This window comes from Pundamilia nyererei, unplaced genomic scaffold, assembly GCF_000239375.1.
Source record: "Pundamilia nyererei isolate P.nyererei 1_Seehausen unplaced genomic scaffold, PunNye1.0 scaffold00200, whole genome shotgun sequence".
NCBI lineage: Eukaryota > Metazoa > Chordata > Actinopteri > Cichliformes > Cichlidae > Pundamilia > Pundamilia nyererei.
The window spans coordinates 262,359-278,962 of record NW_005187601.1 but is presented as its reverse complement, the minus strand read 5'-3'; the positions used below and the strand labels follow the sequence as shown (position 1 = coordinate 278,962).

The 16,604-nt window shown below is 41.4% G+C and overlaps 1 protein-coding gene across 7 annotated transcripts in view; it reads left to right on the top strand.

The window, feature by feature from the left end:
* The window catches only part of shank2b (SH3 and multiple ankyrin repeat domains 2b), a 125,512-nt gene that overhangs the window by 31,198 nt on the left and 77,710 nt on the right, over positions 1-16,604 (top strand). For 6 of the 7 annotated variants that reach the window (XR_001290549.1, XR_001290550.1, XM_013914492.1 and 3 more), the window contains exons 5-7: positions 3,692-3,773; positions 12,067-12,149; positions 14,682-14,806. Coding sequence is in view for 5 of the 7 variants with exons in the window: in XM_013914492.1 (XP_013769946.1) it covers positions 3,692-3,773; positions 12,067-12,149; positions 14,682-14,806 (290 nt within the window). In the remaining 2 variants the exon portion in view is untranslated. Of the gene's footprint in view, positions 1-3,691; positions 3,774-11,438; positions 12,150-14,681; positions 14,807-16,604 lie in introns of those variants that run through there. The other variant, XM_013914493.1, reaches the window with a different exon arrangement.

Genomic DNA, 16,604 nt, shown 5'->3' with positions numbered 1-16,604 from the left:
TAGTGTACAGTGTACTGAAATGCTGTTTCACCCCAAGTCCCCCTTCGTGCATATATAAGTATATAAAAGATATATCTCCAAGAGATATAAAACTAGAAATTACAAATAAATAACACGCTAAATGTTGTTAAAAATAAGGGATAAAAAGGTACTAATTACTAACTATACAATACTAACTGTACGATAAACAAAGACAGGACAGAGACAATGCAAAGTGGATTGTGCAGTGATATAGAATACCAGGTTCAAGTTATTTTCAGGATATTATAGACGAGACATGACAAAGACATGTGCAAGATGCAAAATGTGCAAAATGTGTAGTATAGTTTAGATGTGTGTTCATTAACTAATTGACTGAGTGTGCAATTTTGACCCTATCCCTGTCCTAACACCAAGAAAAGCAATAGTGAAGAAGTCATATTCAAATAACTTAACTTGTTAAGTGTCAACAATTTGTTCCAGTTATAGGTTTGATTTAATATAATACATGTTTAAGATTAGTAACTTAATTATTGTAAATTATGAAAAAAGTTTTTAAAAGAATTACTTTGGATAAATTGTGGTATTAGTTATGTTACATTAAAGAAGACGTGAAAACAGTACTAGCAGTGAAAAATTAAACCAGTCACTTCCTGCATTTTAAAGCTAAATTCACAGCTACAACAAAGCAAGAAACACAAATTCTTAGTAGAAAAAACAAAGTTTAACATCTTGTCCACATCTCCCTGCAGACTCTGGGGGTGGCTGTAAATGGCCTGTATTTATATAGCGCTTTACTAGTCCCTAAGGACTCCAAAGCGCTTTACACATCCAGTCATCCACCCATTCACACACACATTCACACACTGGTGATGGCAGCTACATGTATAGCTGTAGCTCAGGTGGTAGAGCTACTAACCGGAAGGTTGGTGGTTCGATGCCAGGCTCCACCAGTCTGCATGGCAAATATCCTTGGGCAAGATACTCCATGTTACTCTCCGATGCAGCCGTATGAATGTTAGACAGTAAGCACTTAACAGTTTAGAAAACAGTGCTTGTGTGATTGGTGTGATTGGGTGAATGAATTATTTGTATAAAGCGCTTCGACTGCTCAGAGTAGAAAAGCGCTATATGAGGACCAGTCCATTTACCTTTACTCTCTTTCATCCATCACTCGCAGCCAACCCTCGTCATCAGGACTAAAACTCTCTTCTCTGGCTGTCCTCTGTATTTTACTCTTTATTTGCTTGAACGTTCTCCACACTCTGGACTCTATGCACAGTTCAGGTAAAGCTGTACAGCCAGCAACACACCCAGGTCTCCATGTTTCCATGCAGTAATTGTGGCTCATGTCTCAGCATTAAATGCAGGATGTGTTCAGCCTGCAATAATTACTCTGCTTTTATCTCACTAAGGTCCAAGCTACTACGTTAATGATAACAGCTGGCTGATGTGGCTGTCGGGTAATTGCTAGTAGTTAAATGGTGTTCACGTGCACGCTGGCCAGGTTAGCATGTGTGATAGCTGGTTAATACTTCAGTGTTTTTGAAATGGGAGCTTTACTGAACTGAGATTCCACCTAAAGTGTTGTTGAGTCGTATGAACATTAACTACTTCATCTGCTAGTGAGGAGACGAGAGTCTGTCTGCATGTGCTGTGTGAAGTTGTATGCCAGCTGAAAGGAACCAACATGCCACTGTTGGTATTGATGTTGTTACCAAGTATCTTAAATTGATATCATTTGTTAGCATCAATTAATATCTGAGTACAGACTTTCTGGACAGACCTACAGTGCAATATTTGGTCAGAGATCCTCACTTCACAGTTTGATAGACAGATATACAGGACCAATTAAGCTAAATACATAAAGTGGCACGGTGGTTAGCACTGTTTCCACACAGAAAGGTCTCCACAACTCCACCATCTGGTCTGTACCCTTCTGTGTGGACTCTGCATGTTCTCCCTTTGTCTGCGTGGATTTTCTCCAAGTACTCTGGCTTCCTCCTACAGTCCAAAGACATGCAGTTAGTGGGGTCAGGGTAATTCCTGATTCTAAAATGCCCATAGATGTGAATGTGAATGCAAATACCTGTCTCTCTGCATTAGCCCTGTAACAGACTAGCGACCTGTCCCAGGTGTACCCTGGGATAGCTGGGATTTTAACTGATTTGCCTCTTTCTTATGAATACTGCTTGCTTATTGTATTTATGTGGTGTTATATATGTATATCCAACATACAGAGACCTCCTGTGACCCTGTGAATTATGATAGTGTATCTACTAGCAAGAAGGAGCATAGTTGATCAGCCATCGCTGACTATTTTCTATAATCTATTACCAACTGGAATTGTTTACTCTTAAATCTTACTGTCACCTTAATGAAAGAATTGTATTCTGTAATCTTGTATTTCCCACAAGTCATTTTTGTGATTTTAAAAAAAATGAATTAAAGTAAATCTATAATTTGTTGGAGAAAAATACAGTGGATTGTAAATCAAGTAATCAATATCAAACTTCCAAATTAGGAGGTTTTACAAACTCTTAGGAATTACAGTCTTTATACTGTTTGAAGTGCAATTTCAGAGGTTAAAAAGTAAATTACACAATTTAATGAAAGGTGAAAGTGTGTGGTTCTGTACTTGTAGCTCAGTTGATAGATCAAAACTGCAAACATTGTGTTGTTGTGCAGAAAATTATAGACCTCGCAGTATTTTTTTGTTTTAAAGGTGAAGATATTCCCAACCTGAGTCAGATTGTTTTTAACAATAGCCAGTTATTATTGGATTTTTAAAGGATTTTTCTAGTATGGAAACCCTGTTCTCACTCCCGAGGCATAATATAGTGAAGATTTGTCCCGAGGTGAAAGGTGACCTTCTGCGTTCTTATGCTATGCGCCAGGTTATGGATGAAATCCAGTAGAATGACGCTCCCACGGTAATACACGGCCATGTATTCCAGCCCTAACCCTAACATTATCCTTAACCCTAACCAGCACTTTAATGACGTTACATAGTGTTTTCCAAAGTGATATCAAAGCGGGATTCATTGCAAACGGTTTTCTCGTAATATAGGGACGTGCTGGGTGCCGGGAAGCGTAATATACCGACGATTTGTCACCTAGCGTAAAATGTTATGCTTTGGGAGTGGGAACATGTTGGGGTAACCCATCTGTTTAAAACTATGTAATGTAATCTAAATACTTCTGGATTCACTTGAAATGCATCGGTGCATTTGTGTCAGAGAAGTTAAAACTATTAGTTAATATCAAGGTTTCACAGAAAGCTCAATACGTAATCAAAGTCTAGTCAAATAATCTTGACAAAGTAACTTTTCTCTAATTACACAAATTTAACATTGAATCCATGCTGATTATGCTTTTTGCACTTGTTCTCTGGAGTATTTTGACATACCCCCGTGTCTCTATCAGTGCATGAAACTGTCATGAAGAGGAGCTTATTTCACTTTTTTGGGTCATCTTGTTGTATTTACATGTTTATATGTGACTGAACGAGATGGTGTGATGTTTCTTTTAAGAACACATTCCAACCAAATACAGGTGACTACGTTCATATTTGCTGCTCTGCTGTTGTTTTAGAGGATGCAGGGCTTATTGTGCCATATTTTAAGTGCCACTCTCCTAACAGCTGTCACTGATTTGTAAACTGCTATGAATGGTATTTGGGTATTGATCTTGTTCTGCTGTAAATTGGCAGATTCCCGAGCAGACCGTGCTGACAGACGGAAGCTCTTCAGGCACTACACTGTGGGCTCCTATGACAGCTTTGATGCTTCAAGGTAAGAAGTCACATTTAAAAAAACAAGCTAAAAAATCCATGGATGTGTGAACTTGCTTCATACTTTTTGGTATTATGGATTATACCAAAAAGTCAAGAGCACTTTGGCAAAGCTCCCATTTAATCTTTTGCATGATGTTTCTGTCTCTTTCAGAAAGCTCGTTGTCATCTCTTGAGTGAAACAAAATCTCTTTATGTTAATGTAGCATTCAAATTCTGTGTTGTCAATTTAAGAAATACAAGTTATGCCAACTTAATTTATTTATACTAACTTATTAGGCTCCAGTGAAGCTATGTAGCCAAATGGAGTCCAGCAGTGGTATGAAACAGGACAGCACCAGAAGTCTAGACAGTGGTAGTAGCAAAGGTGAAGCTGGTGGAGACTTGGAGGAAGATGTATAATTCACCAGGATGAGGTGGAGGGGTGTAGGAGGAAAGTGGCACAAATAAGAGTCTGAAACACAGAATGACAGAAGAGCACAGGACATCAGCTGACTGGCTCATAGAGACAGAAAGTGATTGGGCCAAAGCGGTGATGGCAGAATGAAAGTTGGCAGTGCGGGAAAATATTGAATAGTATGATATGATGAGTATAATGAACACAATACACAGGAATCCAGCCACATGAGTGAAACCAGCCACACCTTACTAATACGCACTGAACTCGTGCATAAGCTTCAATGTAAGGCGTAGCTATGGCCATCTACTAATTGGAAAGTTGGTGGTTCGATCCCTGGCTGCTCAAGTCTGCATGTCAAAGTATCTTTGGGCAAAATACTGAACCCCCAGTTACTCCTTATGCGCTCGTTGGAGTTTAAATGTGTGTGTGAATGTTGACAGAAAGCACTTAAAATGTAAAAAATGTGTGTGTGACTGGCTGAATGAGCCATGATCGATAATGTGCCTTGAGTCTTGCATAGAAAAGCACAACAGAAGAGCCAGTCCATTTACCATTTAAAAATTATGCAATAAATACAGTTCGAAAGTTGCCCAGAGTTTTTTGTAGACAGTGCACTTGTCCACCATGTCTGTATAGGTTTCAGAGGCTGTAGTTTCTGTCATGCTCACAGTTACAGGCTTAATTCATTTATTACGTGACATTGTCCTTTAAAAAAGTTCGGGTTAGACTATGAGGACATATTTACATTGTGTTTTGAAAGACAGACATTTTAGTTTTGGTCACAACTAAAAAAAATGCTTGTTGAATTAATATTTGAACAAATGCCCACCGACTGGAAATCAATAATCACTACAGGATTCTCACTCATGGTGGTCTATTATAGGTAAACCTATACACTGTACCTGATACCACAAGCACTGCAGCATAAATGAATTATGAATTTTAATTCACTGTTTGCCATCACAGAAGCAACACCTCAGTATAAAAAGTAAACTTACTAATAAAGAAAGTCATTATTTGTATCCGTGTATGGACAAATCTTCAGTAAGCTCTGGATAGAAAACTTCATTTTGTTCTTCAGAGAAAAGCAAAGCCACAGTAGCAAAAATGGAATCAGCATGCAACCGTGTCCTTTCAGCTAAATGAAAAGTTCTGTGTAATGGTACCTGACATCGAATCCCAAGGTTTTTACCATCTTGTCTCCTTTACTCGTCTCTCCTGTCACATCTACTTCAAGATAAGGTTGGTTAGGAATGAAGAAAGATGTACACTTCCATGTTTGTGTTTGTGTGTGAGAGAGAGCCAGACAGAGAAAGAGGGCTTGATATGCTTTGCGGGAACTTTGAACATCAATTTTTTAAACAGTCAATCCTACGGGTGAGCTGAATGTCCTCGCAGAGATGTGGCTCATCCATCGAAGCAGAACATATGCAGTGATATAAATTGCTACGTGGAAATGACCAACAATACGTATCAAAGATTAAACTATGTCAGTCTGTCCAGGAGGAAAAGCTACAGCAGATGCAGATTCACTGAGGAGTAAAGACAATCACATTTTTCTGAATTGAACACAAAATAAAATCATTGCATCAATAAGAGATGAATAGTCTGTCATATAATGTGGATGTTATGCTTTAAAGTAGATAGAACTTAAACGCAAACAAAGAAAAACTATTTGTTTCAGTTCTGTTTTATTTCTATAGTGCCAATTCACAATTTTAAGATATTTTATATTTTAAAGATGCTTCAGTGTTTTTTATTTATTCATAAATCTAAAGCACATAATGAGAGCAAATATCACTGATGCTTCTTGTTTTGGTTTTATTATTATTATTATTATCCATCCGTCCATTCGCTTCCTCCTTTTCAGGGTCACGGGGGGCGCTGGAGCCTGTCCCAGCTGTCATAGGGCGAGAGGCGGGGTACACCCTGGACAGGTCGCCAGTCTGTCGCAGGGCCAACACACAGGGACAGACAACCATTCACACTCACATTCACTCCCGCATTCACACCTATGGGCAATTTGGATTAACCAATTAACCTATCCCCACTTATTATTATTATTATTACTATTTATCAGTTATTTTATAAAAAGCAAAGAGTTTCAAATAATTCTAGTGACTGTAACCACTAGACGCTAGTTTTAAATTGCTACATAAAGACATGCTGGAATGTCTGTGCTGATGAAGCTGTGAAGGACACAATGACATTTCTCTCATTGCTCTGCTGGATTTCCTCTGGCACGATTTAGTGAACATGCCGATGGATTTTTCCCCCCCAATATGGGTCAAGGTGAATCATGTCTACACCGCAGTGATGAAGACCAGTTGGCAAAGACTGAAGGCTCATGTGACATTTAAGTCCAATGGAAATCTTAAATTAAACTTTAACCTGAATATCGATGGAGCTTTGACAGCTTTTGTGCTCACTAATGGAACAAACTGTGTCATAACTAATATTTTTCTCAACCTCGACGATTGGCGTGTTGCACTTTTTCCCTTTTGTTGGAAGATTGACTTTTCTAAGGCACTCAGTCCTTCTGGGCTTGTTAAAAATTCATATTTGTTTTTTTAACTGGCAGAGGGGGCTGATGAATTCCGTATGAGGCAGGAAGAGTTTTCTTGGTCTGTGTGTTTGTGGACAGAAAGAAGGTGCCACACTGCTCAAACTAAACTAAGCTGAAGGTAGCACTAAAGCATGACTGGCAGCCTGAATAGTATAATGCAGGTATTCTATAAAACCCTAGTAAAAAGAAAACATATCAAATGTTAAATCTGAGTCTTTTCTTACATTTGAATCCATCCATATGTTTTCAATACGTTACTATCCGAAAGCTTTAAAAACTGGGGGAACAGCTCGCAGTTAATTAGATTATTTGGCAACAGCTCAGTAACATGTTTGGATATAAAAAGAATCCCATCCCAGAAATGATTCACCACTATGTGTAAAATGGTTCAGCAATTAAAGGTTCAGTCACACTAGAATAAAAGCAATATGGCAAATTCGTACAAGAAATACAGAGACATATGACTATCTAGATTTTACACATATTAGGGCAATTTTTCCATTACAGAAATAATTATTTCATGTCCAAAATATCTAAGGCAGCACATCAAAATGTTAAAAAGTAAATCTAGCAATATACCTAAAACAGGATTTGTAATTTATAAAATGTGGAGGTGAAGAGTAGTCATGGGCATGCAGGGACATTTCAGGTTGTGTCATTGTGTCATCATACAGATCTTTACATCATCAAAGGAGTCCCCTACACCAAAGAAAGACACAGCGACACTGGCTTTGCAATTACTTGTTATCAGCAGGTTAGACATGCGACCCTACCGTCTCCGTAGAGCTAGCAGTCTGAACAACAATGACAGCTGGTTGTAAGCTAACATTTTGCCAGCTAGTGTCAAACTTTTCCTCTTACAGTATGTAAGTAAGGTATGATTCGAACATCAAATGAGTTTTTTTCACTAAGCATCAGAGTCAAACAAAGTTGCATCCACTTCCAAGATATTGGCTAACAGTGGCTAATGCTAGCTAATAGCAGCAAAACAGCAGTTTCACCAACAGAAAAGTTTAGCATATTCTCAAAAACTCGCTGTGATTGGTCACCAAACCATATCGGATTGCTTTACAAGCATTACAATGATGTTTTTATTGCTGTATTTCACCATTTTTGATACCATAATCCACAGGTACTCTCTTCTTCCACTCCATTACTCTTCAAATCTGAAATGTAAACAGGAAATCGCTCCTTGCTGATAAAGACTGCAATGGAATTGGAGTAGAAAGAAAGCCAGATGTCAGATGCATCAACTCTTGGCTGTCTGAAATAGAACGCTGATGATGCTGGTGCCCAAAGAGTCAATTTCACAGTCATATGTCACAGATGATAATGCACAAAGTAATGAAATGATGACTAGGAGTACACGCCCACATATTCTAACCACCATGAGCTTACATCATTTTCTCCAGCAGCCATCAGTCATGTAAGGAAACAACTTATTGCTGTGCTCTTTAGCCAGAACTCCAAACCCCAATAAAAAGTTTCATGTAGACAGCAGAAGAGTGATATCATAGCATAACATATAGAGCCTCTCATGCAGACTATAAATACATCATTGCCTCCCACAGTCCAGACCAAGGCAGCGTTCTCACTGGGGTAAGCCAGCACTTTATCCCATACATCCTGGGGAGCGTGTCGCACACCCGTTATCTCCCACTCTGTTTTGATAAAACAGCCTCAGCCTGATGTCCCCCTCTCATTAACTATCGAATAGGACACTTCCTGTCAGGCCCTTTCCCATACCCTGCTGTGCTGACCTATTGAAATGTCCACCGTGTAAGATTTAGGTGATCATGGTGTGATTACCAGTGACCGCCTACTTTAGGCTGGAGGGTGTCTGCGAGTGAGTGAGCAAGTGTAAGGGAATGCTGGGAGATAACCTTCAGTATGTCAGCAGTGCCGGCCTCCTTCCTATCCAGACAGATTGCGTTGCTAAGGGAACTGTTGCTAGGATGGCACTAGCTCCTCTCTCTCCTTCTTTGTTCTCCCTTCTCTCTCCCTCTCTCTTTTCCTTCTCTCTCTCATCCCACATGTCTATTCACTGTAATCCTTGTGCCTAATATAAGCTGAATGATGCACTTTCAACAAACACCTCAGGCTGGAGCAGCAAACTTGGCCTTTTACTTGGACCTCTCCCCAGCCAGTTTCATGGTCAGTTCTGCTTGGCAGCTCAGATGATGCTGGTCAGTCTCACCACAGCAGGCTCGGCCACGATCACTGCAGGGAATGAGAGGTTGAATGTTGCATGCATATAGAAAAAGAACAAAATAGTTGTAGTTAATATATGCAGAGCTGAGGAGAAGATGTCTGATTAGACCGTTTACATAAAGGGGTGCCTTTGTATTTGGAGCAATCCTGCTGTTTTTGTGGAGATGCTGCATTGCCTTGTAGAGGATTCCTCAAACACAAGTGCAGTGTAACGGTTTAGGTTAGGACTAGCAATCATAGCTGACGCTGATGCTAAACATTGCAGATATATGCATATCAAACACCATTTGCAGTATGACTGCACTAGACATTTAGCATTGCCATTAATTAGCAAAAAGAACAGAGGATTTCAGTAGAATATCAACCTACTAGTACACCATTTGACCGCAGCATTAAAACTACATGCCTAATATTGTCTGGGTACCTCTTGGACCATCAAAACCTCTCCGAGTTATCGGTTCAGAAGGTTTGATGGTTTCCTCTGCACTATGACTTCACAGCAAGAAATATCTGGGTTTGAACCCACTGGTCAGCTTCAGCCTTTCTGTGTGGACTTTGCATGTTCTATCTTTTCTGGCTTGGGTTTTCTCCCACAGCCCAAAGACATGTACATGTTAAATGAATTTGTGATTGTAATGATGCTGTGGATGTGAGAATTTGTGGTTGTCAGTCTCTTTGTAGCCCTGTGGTGAGCTGGTGACGTGTCCAGGGCGTATCTGCAAACAAACTGGACTTTGAAGGTCAAGATTTCTCAGCACAACACCGCATAATATCAAGCTGACCAATATAATTCACTTCACCTCTCAGTTATTTCAATGATGTGGCTGATGAGTGTAGCCTTATGCTACAGAGTCATTTTAAGAAAGGGCTATTAAACACTATTAATCCATGTGTTTATGAAAACAGTCATTTAAGCAAAGTCTACAGATTTGCAAGGCTAGACCAACAAAGGAAGAGAAGGTCCGATATTAAGATAACCTTTCTGAAAAAATTACTTTTTTCACTCAGAGGAGTTGTTGCATGTTAAAACATTTTTTTTATATACAATCAATTTTTTTAACATGCAAAAAGGGGGAGGATCCCCCACTTTATGGGGGAACACGCTTTTAAAATTATAGTCTCATGCACCTCTGTGTGCAGATTACCACAACCATGGCCTCACTGAGGAGTACTCTAAAGGACAAAGCACATAGCTTATGATACTTCATGCTTGTTTCTTTTAACTTCTATTTCAAGCTATTCAGCTGACAAGTAGGGGAGACTCAGAGCAACTGCAACTTTTTTCTTTTCTTTTTTTTTTTTTACTACAGTGTACATGTACACTCACTGGCCATTTTGTTAGGTACACCTGTTTTGGTCCTTGTTAATGCAAATATATATGTCAGCCAATCACATGGCAGGAACCCGGTTCATTTATGCATGTAGACATGGTCAAGATGAACTGCTAAAGTACAAACTGACCATCAGAATTGGGAACAAAGGTGGCTGAAGTGACTGTGGCATGATTGTGCATGCCAGATGAACTGGTCTGAGCATTTCAGAACCTGCTGCTCATCTACTTGGATCCCACACAAACATCTCAAAGTTGTCTAAAAAAGAAGAGTTCTCTTAGTGAGTATGGCATGTTGATGTTAGAGGTTAGAATGGCTCATTCTAAAAAGATAATGGGACAAAAGTAACTCAAATAACCACAAGGGAGCATCAATTAAATGCCACAGCCTACCCGAGTATCGATGCTGGCCATGTCCATCCCGTCATGACCACAGTGCACCAATCTTCTGATCGCTGCTTCCAACAGGAGATTGTCACAAAGCTCATATAATTTCAAACTGGTTTCCTGAACCAGAGATTTAAAGAAACAATGCAGATGGAAATGGTTACAAAGTCATTTCTAAATCTTTAAGACCAACAACCCACGGGGAGGGCATCTATGGAGAAAACCTGGAACAGGAGTGGCCAAAGTTACTACCGAAGTGCATTCATGTTGATTCAGGAGGTCAAGAAAAAGCCCAAAACATCATCGAAAGAACTTCACGTCTCACTTGTTTCAATGAAGTCAGTGAAAGATAAGAAAGACACTGAGCAAAAATGGCATTCATGGTTTATTACCGTGGCCAGAAAGAACACAAAGGCACAAATAAAACATAATGATTTTTAGGTCGTCCCAGTACAACTCGGAGCAATTCCTTTCCCCAGGACTGTACCACTAACTCAGACTGACTTCATACAAAGATCAGGATCTGAGCAGCTCTTCAAACAAACAAACATTCAACTTTATTCATTCAGTCATCAGTGTTTGTTACTGCTCTGATTATAAAAACTGTTTCCGGTGTCCCCTTAAGTCGCTGTTGTTGTTTTTTTAATTAAGATGTGATTCTAATAAAGCGCTGTATAAAACTGATCCGATCCTCCGCTGGGTCATCAATCAGTGAGTCCGCCGTCACCGCCTCACTGCTGCTGCCCCCCTCCCTCCCTCCCTCCCCACCAACCTGTCGGGTGCAGCGCGCAGCACACCTAGACATCTCTCCGTCCACAGCGTGGCTCCCTCCCTCCCTCTCTGTCTCTCTCTCGCTTTCTCTCCCTCCACCTCCCAACCCGGGGAGCTCCAGCCTTCCTTCCCGCCTCATGATGAGCCGTTAGAGGCTATCACCACCAGCCTGATGTCGCGTCTCCTCGGCGGCGCAGCACTCCCGCACGCCGGGTCAGAGCCTCCTCCTTCTCCTCCTGCGCAACGGGAGCAGCAGCGGAGGTAACCGCGCCATCGACCAGGAGAAGCGGACAGGGAGCGACTGCGGCGGGGAGAGGGCAGGGAGGCGCTTCTCGTGCGTCGTCTACCCCCGGTTTGTGTTTCTGCTGTTTTTTTCTCGGAGATGATGTCGCCGGGCTCCCGGGGCCGCTGTCATACCGTTTGATAGAGACAGAGGCCGACAAGAGGAGGAGGGGGGAGGGGGCAGCGGTGGTGGTGGTGGTGGGGTGGGGTCAGGGTTGCCCTGCCCTGCCCTGGCCGGACTAGCGCTCCACCAGCAGTATGAACCTCCACTCGGGCAGGGCGTCCGTGGCCATGCTGCGGATGATGGGTTGTGCTAACGGGCGCTCTGCTCGGCATCTCCTCCACAGTGACTGCGTGGTGGACGAGAAGACGGTGGTGCTGCAGAAAAAGGAGAATGAGGGATTTGGCTTCGTCCTGCGTGGGGCAAAAGGTAGGAGCATTTATCGACTTAGCTACTTTTTGTGATTGTTATTCGGATCTGTTCTCCCTTTCTCCCCAAACCGTCATCCTTCCTTATAAGTATCAACACTAGAAGTCATCAACACTGACATGCCTCATGAAACTATTCACCAATATATGTCAATTTGCATTTAAATTTCAAGTTTAAGCCTTCTCACTCAGAGGCGTGTGTCTGCGTGACACTACAAAAACATGCAGATAAGTTCCACTAGAAATATACTTATAGAAACTTTAATGCACGTAAGGAGTGATTGCACGCCAGCACTCATTTGATTGCACATAAGTCTGCCTACATTTTAATGTCTTTTCATGCATGCTGCAGAGGTCTGTGAACATCTGTAACAACATCTGTAACAACATCAGACTGAAGGCCTTTTTTATTCTTTTTTTTGGTTAAGTAAGTCTGCGTGTAGCCGTCTTTGTTGTGTCCGCCATCCTTCACCTCTTTCCACCACACCAGGAGTTGTTGTGATAAGAGTGGCCTACCCATGCAGTTTGCCGTTTCACCAGGCTGTAAGATTGGCACTAAAAATAGCCAGTTTGAGCTGCTGCATCGGTTTCTATGACGATTCTCGCCATGTCATAATCCACGTTTGCATTCTACAACTGTGCGCCGCTGTTCCATTGGTCTACACCATGGTTACTGTCGAGAGGTAAATTTAGTATGTTCATGTTTTTTTAAGGCACATACAGAGAGAGGGGGAGAAAAAGGAGAGGGACTGACATGAAGGGAGAGGAAAGAGGGATTTGACTTGAAAAACAAGAGGAATGTTCTAGTCATCCTAACACACACTGCTATCACCCCGGGGGAACTGACCCAGCCGAGCTTATCCTGCACTGCACGGGGTGAACAGGCATACACAAACTCACAAACATGCGCTGATGCTCGAGCTGTCACATAAGCTCACATCCTCTTTTGTGCTCTGCAGTTCAGCCTCTCTTTTCTCTCTCCCTTGCGCTCGCTGTCTCTCGTCCTCCTCTGTCACTGTGTCACACACAGACAGACACCTAAAGAAACACAGTCATCACAATCATGCAAATCCCCTCATAAGTGCTGTGCAGGGTGAGTTATAGGAAACGTCACTTGTCACTGCTGCGTTCTCTCAGTCCAGTATTTTCTAACCTCCCTTCCCGCCACAGAGGGAGCGCGTGCCGCGGCTGCGCGTGATGAAAGTGATAGTAGAGAACAGGAGAGATGGTAAACTTTTCTTAAAACGAGGGATGCTTTTTTGCCACTTTATTCCTGAGAAACAAAGAATTTTACGAATTTGCTTTATTATTAAAATTAATGAACAAGTCTTGCTCACACAGAGACTTGACATGGGGAGTATGGCCAGACTATATTAATAGTTGTATATGTTGTGCTTTATGTTGCTTTCTTATCATAAGCCTGAGAGAATGACTTTAGCACGGAATAATCTCCTTATTCGTACTTTGTTCAGCCACTACTAACCATCTAGCTTCCTGACTCCTGCTTCCCTACCGGCAGGCTGACCGAGTCGCTATTGTGCTGGTCCTTGATGTCATTCACCTGCCTTTCAAGAACGTTTCTCGCCCCCCCTCCACTGCTATGGACTGCAGCCGGTGATAATAATCGAGGTCACAGCAGACCTCCAGGGCAGAGCAAGAACTGCTCCTGAGCTGTGCAGTGAAATGGAGAGTCATTCTAAACTGTTGCAGCTGGTAAAAGTGGTTCACATGCTACTATGCTGAGCTCAAGCAGGCTGCAAAGCAGGACAAATGCCTACATGCAAGGCAGTTTTTCTTTCCCACTGTCGCCAGGTGCTAGCTCATAGGGGGGTCATCTGATTGTTATTGTAGGGTCTCACAGTGTAAGGTGGCTGCAACTGTTGTTATGATTTGTCACTGTATAAATAAACCTGAACTGAGTTAATTCTCTGGGTAAAACAGTTTTAAAGTCCATCAAACTGTCAGTTTTGCTGCTTCATGGTCTTAAAAGAATTTTAAATCCTTAGCTGACATATACAAACCCGTTTGTAATGAACATGTAAAAAGCTAAGAATCTGGGTCCAGCTCATGGTAGCCAGGAAGTAACTTTGGGCGCACGTGAACGTTGGGTGAAGCTAAAATCCCCCTTTTAATTCTGCCATGGGAGCATTCATGCTTTAATCATACCAATTATTGCTAACCCTCTAGTCAAACCATGACAGTATTAACAGGGCAAATTACACACGCTGATAGACTGTGTGGTTGTTCATCTGCTGCTGTGTATTTTGTAGCTTGCAGAACAGAATGTAACAAATGGGTTACATTCTGTTTAAATGTTTTACAGGTTTTTATACTACGCTGGGGTTAATCTGCCCGTGCACAGAGAATTAACTGACATTTTAAAGTCAGGTTTTAAAAAGGTTTTACGTCTTAGATTCATTGTGTCATTGTGTTAACATATACCTGTTTGTTTAGATCTTGTCCCTTTTTAAAACTGCTTTCTTGCATTGTGCCTTATTTTATGGGACCACGCTCTTCTCTCTTTGATGTCCAGCGGATACGCCCATTGAGGAGTTTACTCCCACACCTGCCTTTCCAGCCCTGCAGTACCTGGAGTCTGTGGATGAGGGAGGAGTGGCATGGCAAGCAGGACTTAGGACGGGGGACTTCCTCATCGAAGTAAGAGCTGCTGCAATTATTAAATCGTTTTGCTGTTCCTGCGTATGCAATTCGGTGACCGAGCGTTGGTCAGACACATTAACAGAGCTGAAGTTTCTGGACGAGTTTTGCTTAGTAACACGGGTTGAAAATGTTGGTTTTGTTGTGTGGTTTTTGGTGCATTTTGCCTCAGTGCTCCTGGTTGTCATGTTGGCAGTGGGACATGCTACCCTTCTTATAAAAGGGTTTGCGTACACTCAGAGCTCGCTGTGTTTATGTGTGAATAAGCAAAGTGTGTACAGCATGTGCTGCATTCATCTTTTTGTCCCCTCATTTGACTGGGCCTATTCAGCAAACTCTTCTGAATGAAAATTTGGCTTGATCGTGCAGACGTTTTCAATAAGACCTCACTCTGTTTGAAAGTGTTTGGGAGCCACTTCACTGTGAAATCATCAGTTTGCATGCAATTAGACCGACAGCTGACTCCTGCCACTTTTGATTGGTATGGTGACTTATGGAGTGAAACATTTTGTCGTCTGGTGAGTGTAGACATTGTCATGGGATTAACAGAGCGATGAGTGAGTCTTAAGGCCTGTCCTTCCTGTTTAGTGCCACTGAGCCACGCCTGAATAGTTGACACGGGACTGATGCTAGCATGTGAATCCACAGCATGTTTGCTTTGTGCAATCCTTGATGAAATATAAAATATACAGACAACATTAACTGCATGTATCAGTTTAGAAGTGTTGCTTGAAGCAGCCAGCACAGACATTCATGTGTTGGGTCTTTTTTTGTTGGGATTTGTTTGGAAACAATATTTTGAATTGTTACACTGTTTAAGTGTTTTCTCCCTTGTCTGTGGTGCAAGTCAGCAGCTGTACGATGCATCATTATATTCCTGCACTTGGGGTTGTACCAGATGCAGAGGGTCACTGAGAGTATATTTGGCCTGATTAAGAGCCTGGTGCATGATGTATAACATGAAACAGTATCTGTTTGTCCTCCATAAGGTGTGATATTACTGCAAGTTGTCAGAGCATTTTTCACCAACTTTAAAAACACCAGGTTAGCTTTGATTAGGTCTATAGTGAGAGTTGATATTTACACATGTTGCTGACTGGATTGCCTGTCCCAGAACTGTATCAAGCACTCAAATATGATATGGAAATGCATTTCATTTGATTTGACTTCCAGTACAGGGTTAGGCTTTTTCTTCCACTACCCTCAACACACCAGACATTTATGTCCCTTTAAGAAATATTCCTGTCTTTGGTTGAAAAGTGAAATGTGGTGGTTTTAGGGCATAACAGAGAGATGAATTCAACCCAATTTCAACCATTCACCAGAATCCCACTGAGCAATTTTCCATGTAACAAAAAACAAACAAAACATTTTAACTTCAATTATGAAAATCCAGCAGATCCTGTTATTGTTTTAAAAATGCTACATGCTACAATTTGTTGATGCTGTTCGAGCTGTAGCCTCTGTTTCCTGTTCTAGCTGAAAGGATTGGGACCTGGTGTGGTCTTTTTTTTTGCTTTAAGCTTCAATGTGTTGTGTGTTCAGGGATGCACGTCTGAATACTTTAGTTGTAACGAGGTTTTATTTGAATTACCGGCGCCTTCCTTTTAGCTCAAAGAAGTCAGGCTGTTCTCCTCTGCCATCTCTGTACACTGTGTAAACCATAAAGATGGTTATGTGGGAAAATACCAGTAACTCAGTAGTTTCTGAAATATTCAGACCTTGACATGTTCAAAGTCACTTAAATCTCATTTCCTCCCTGTTTTCGTGCTCAGTTTGAACTTCAGCAAGTTGACTT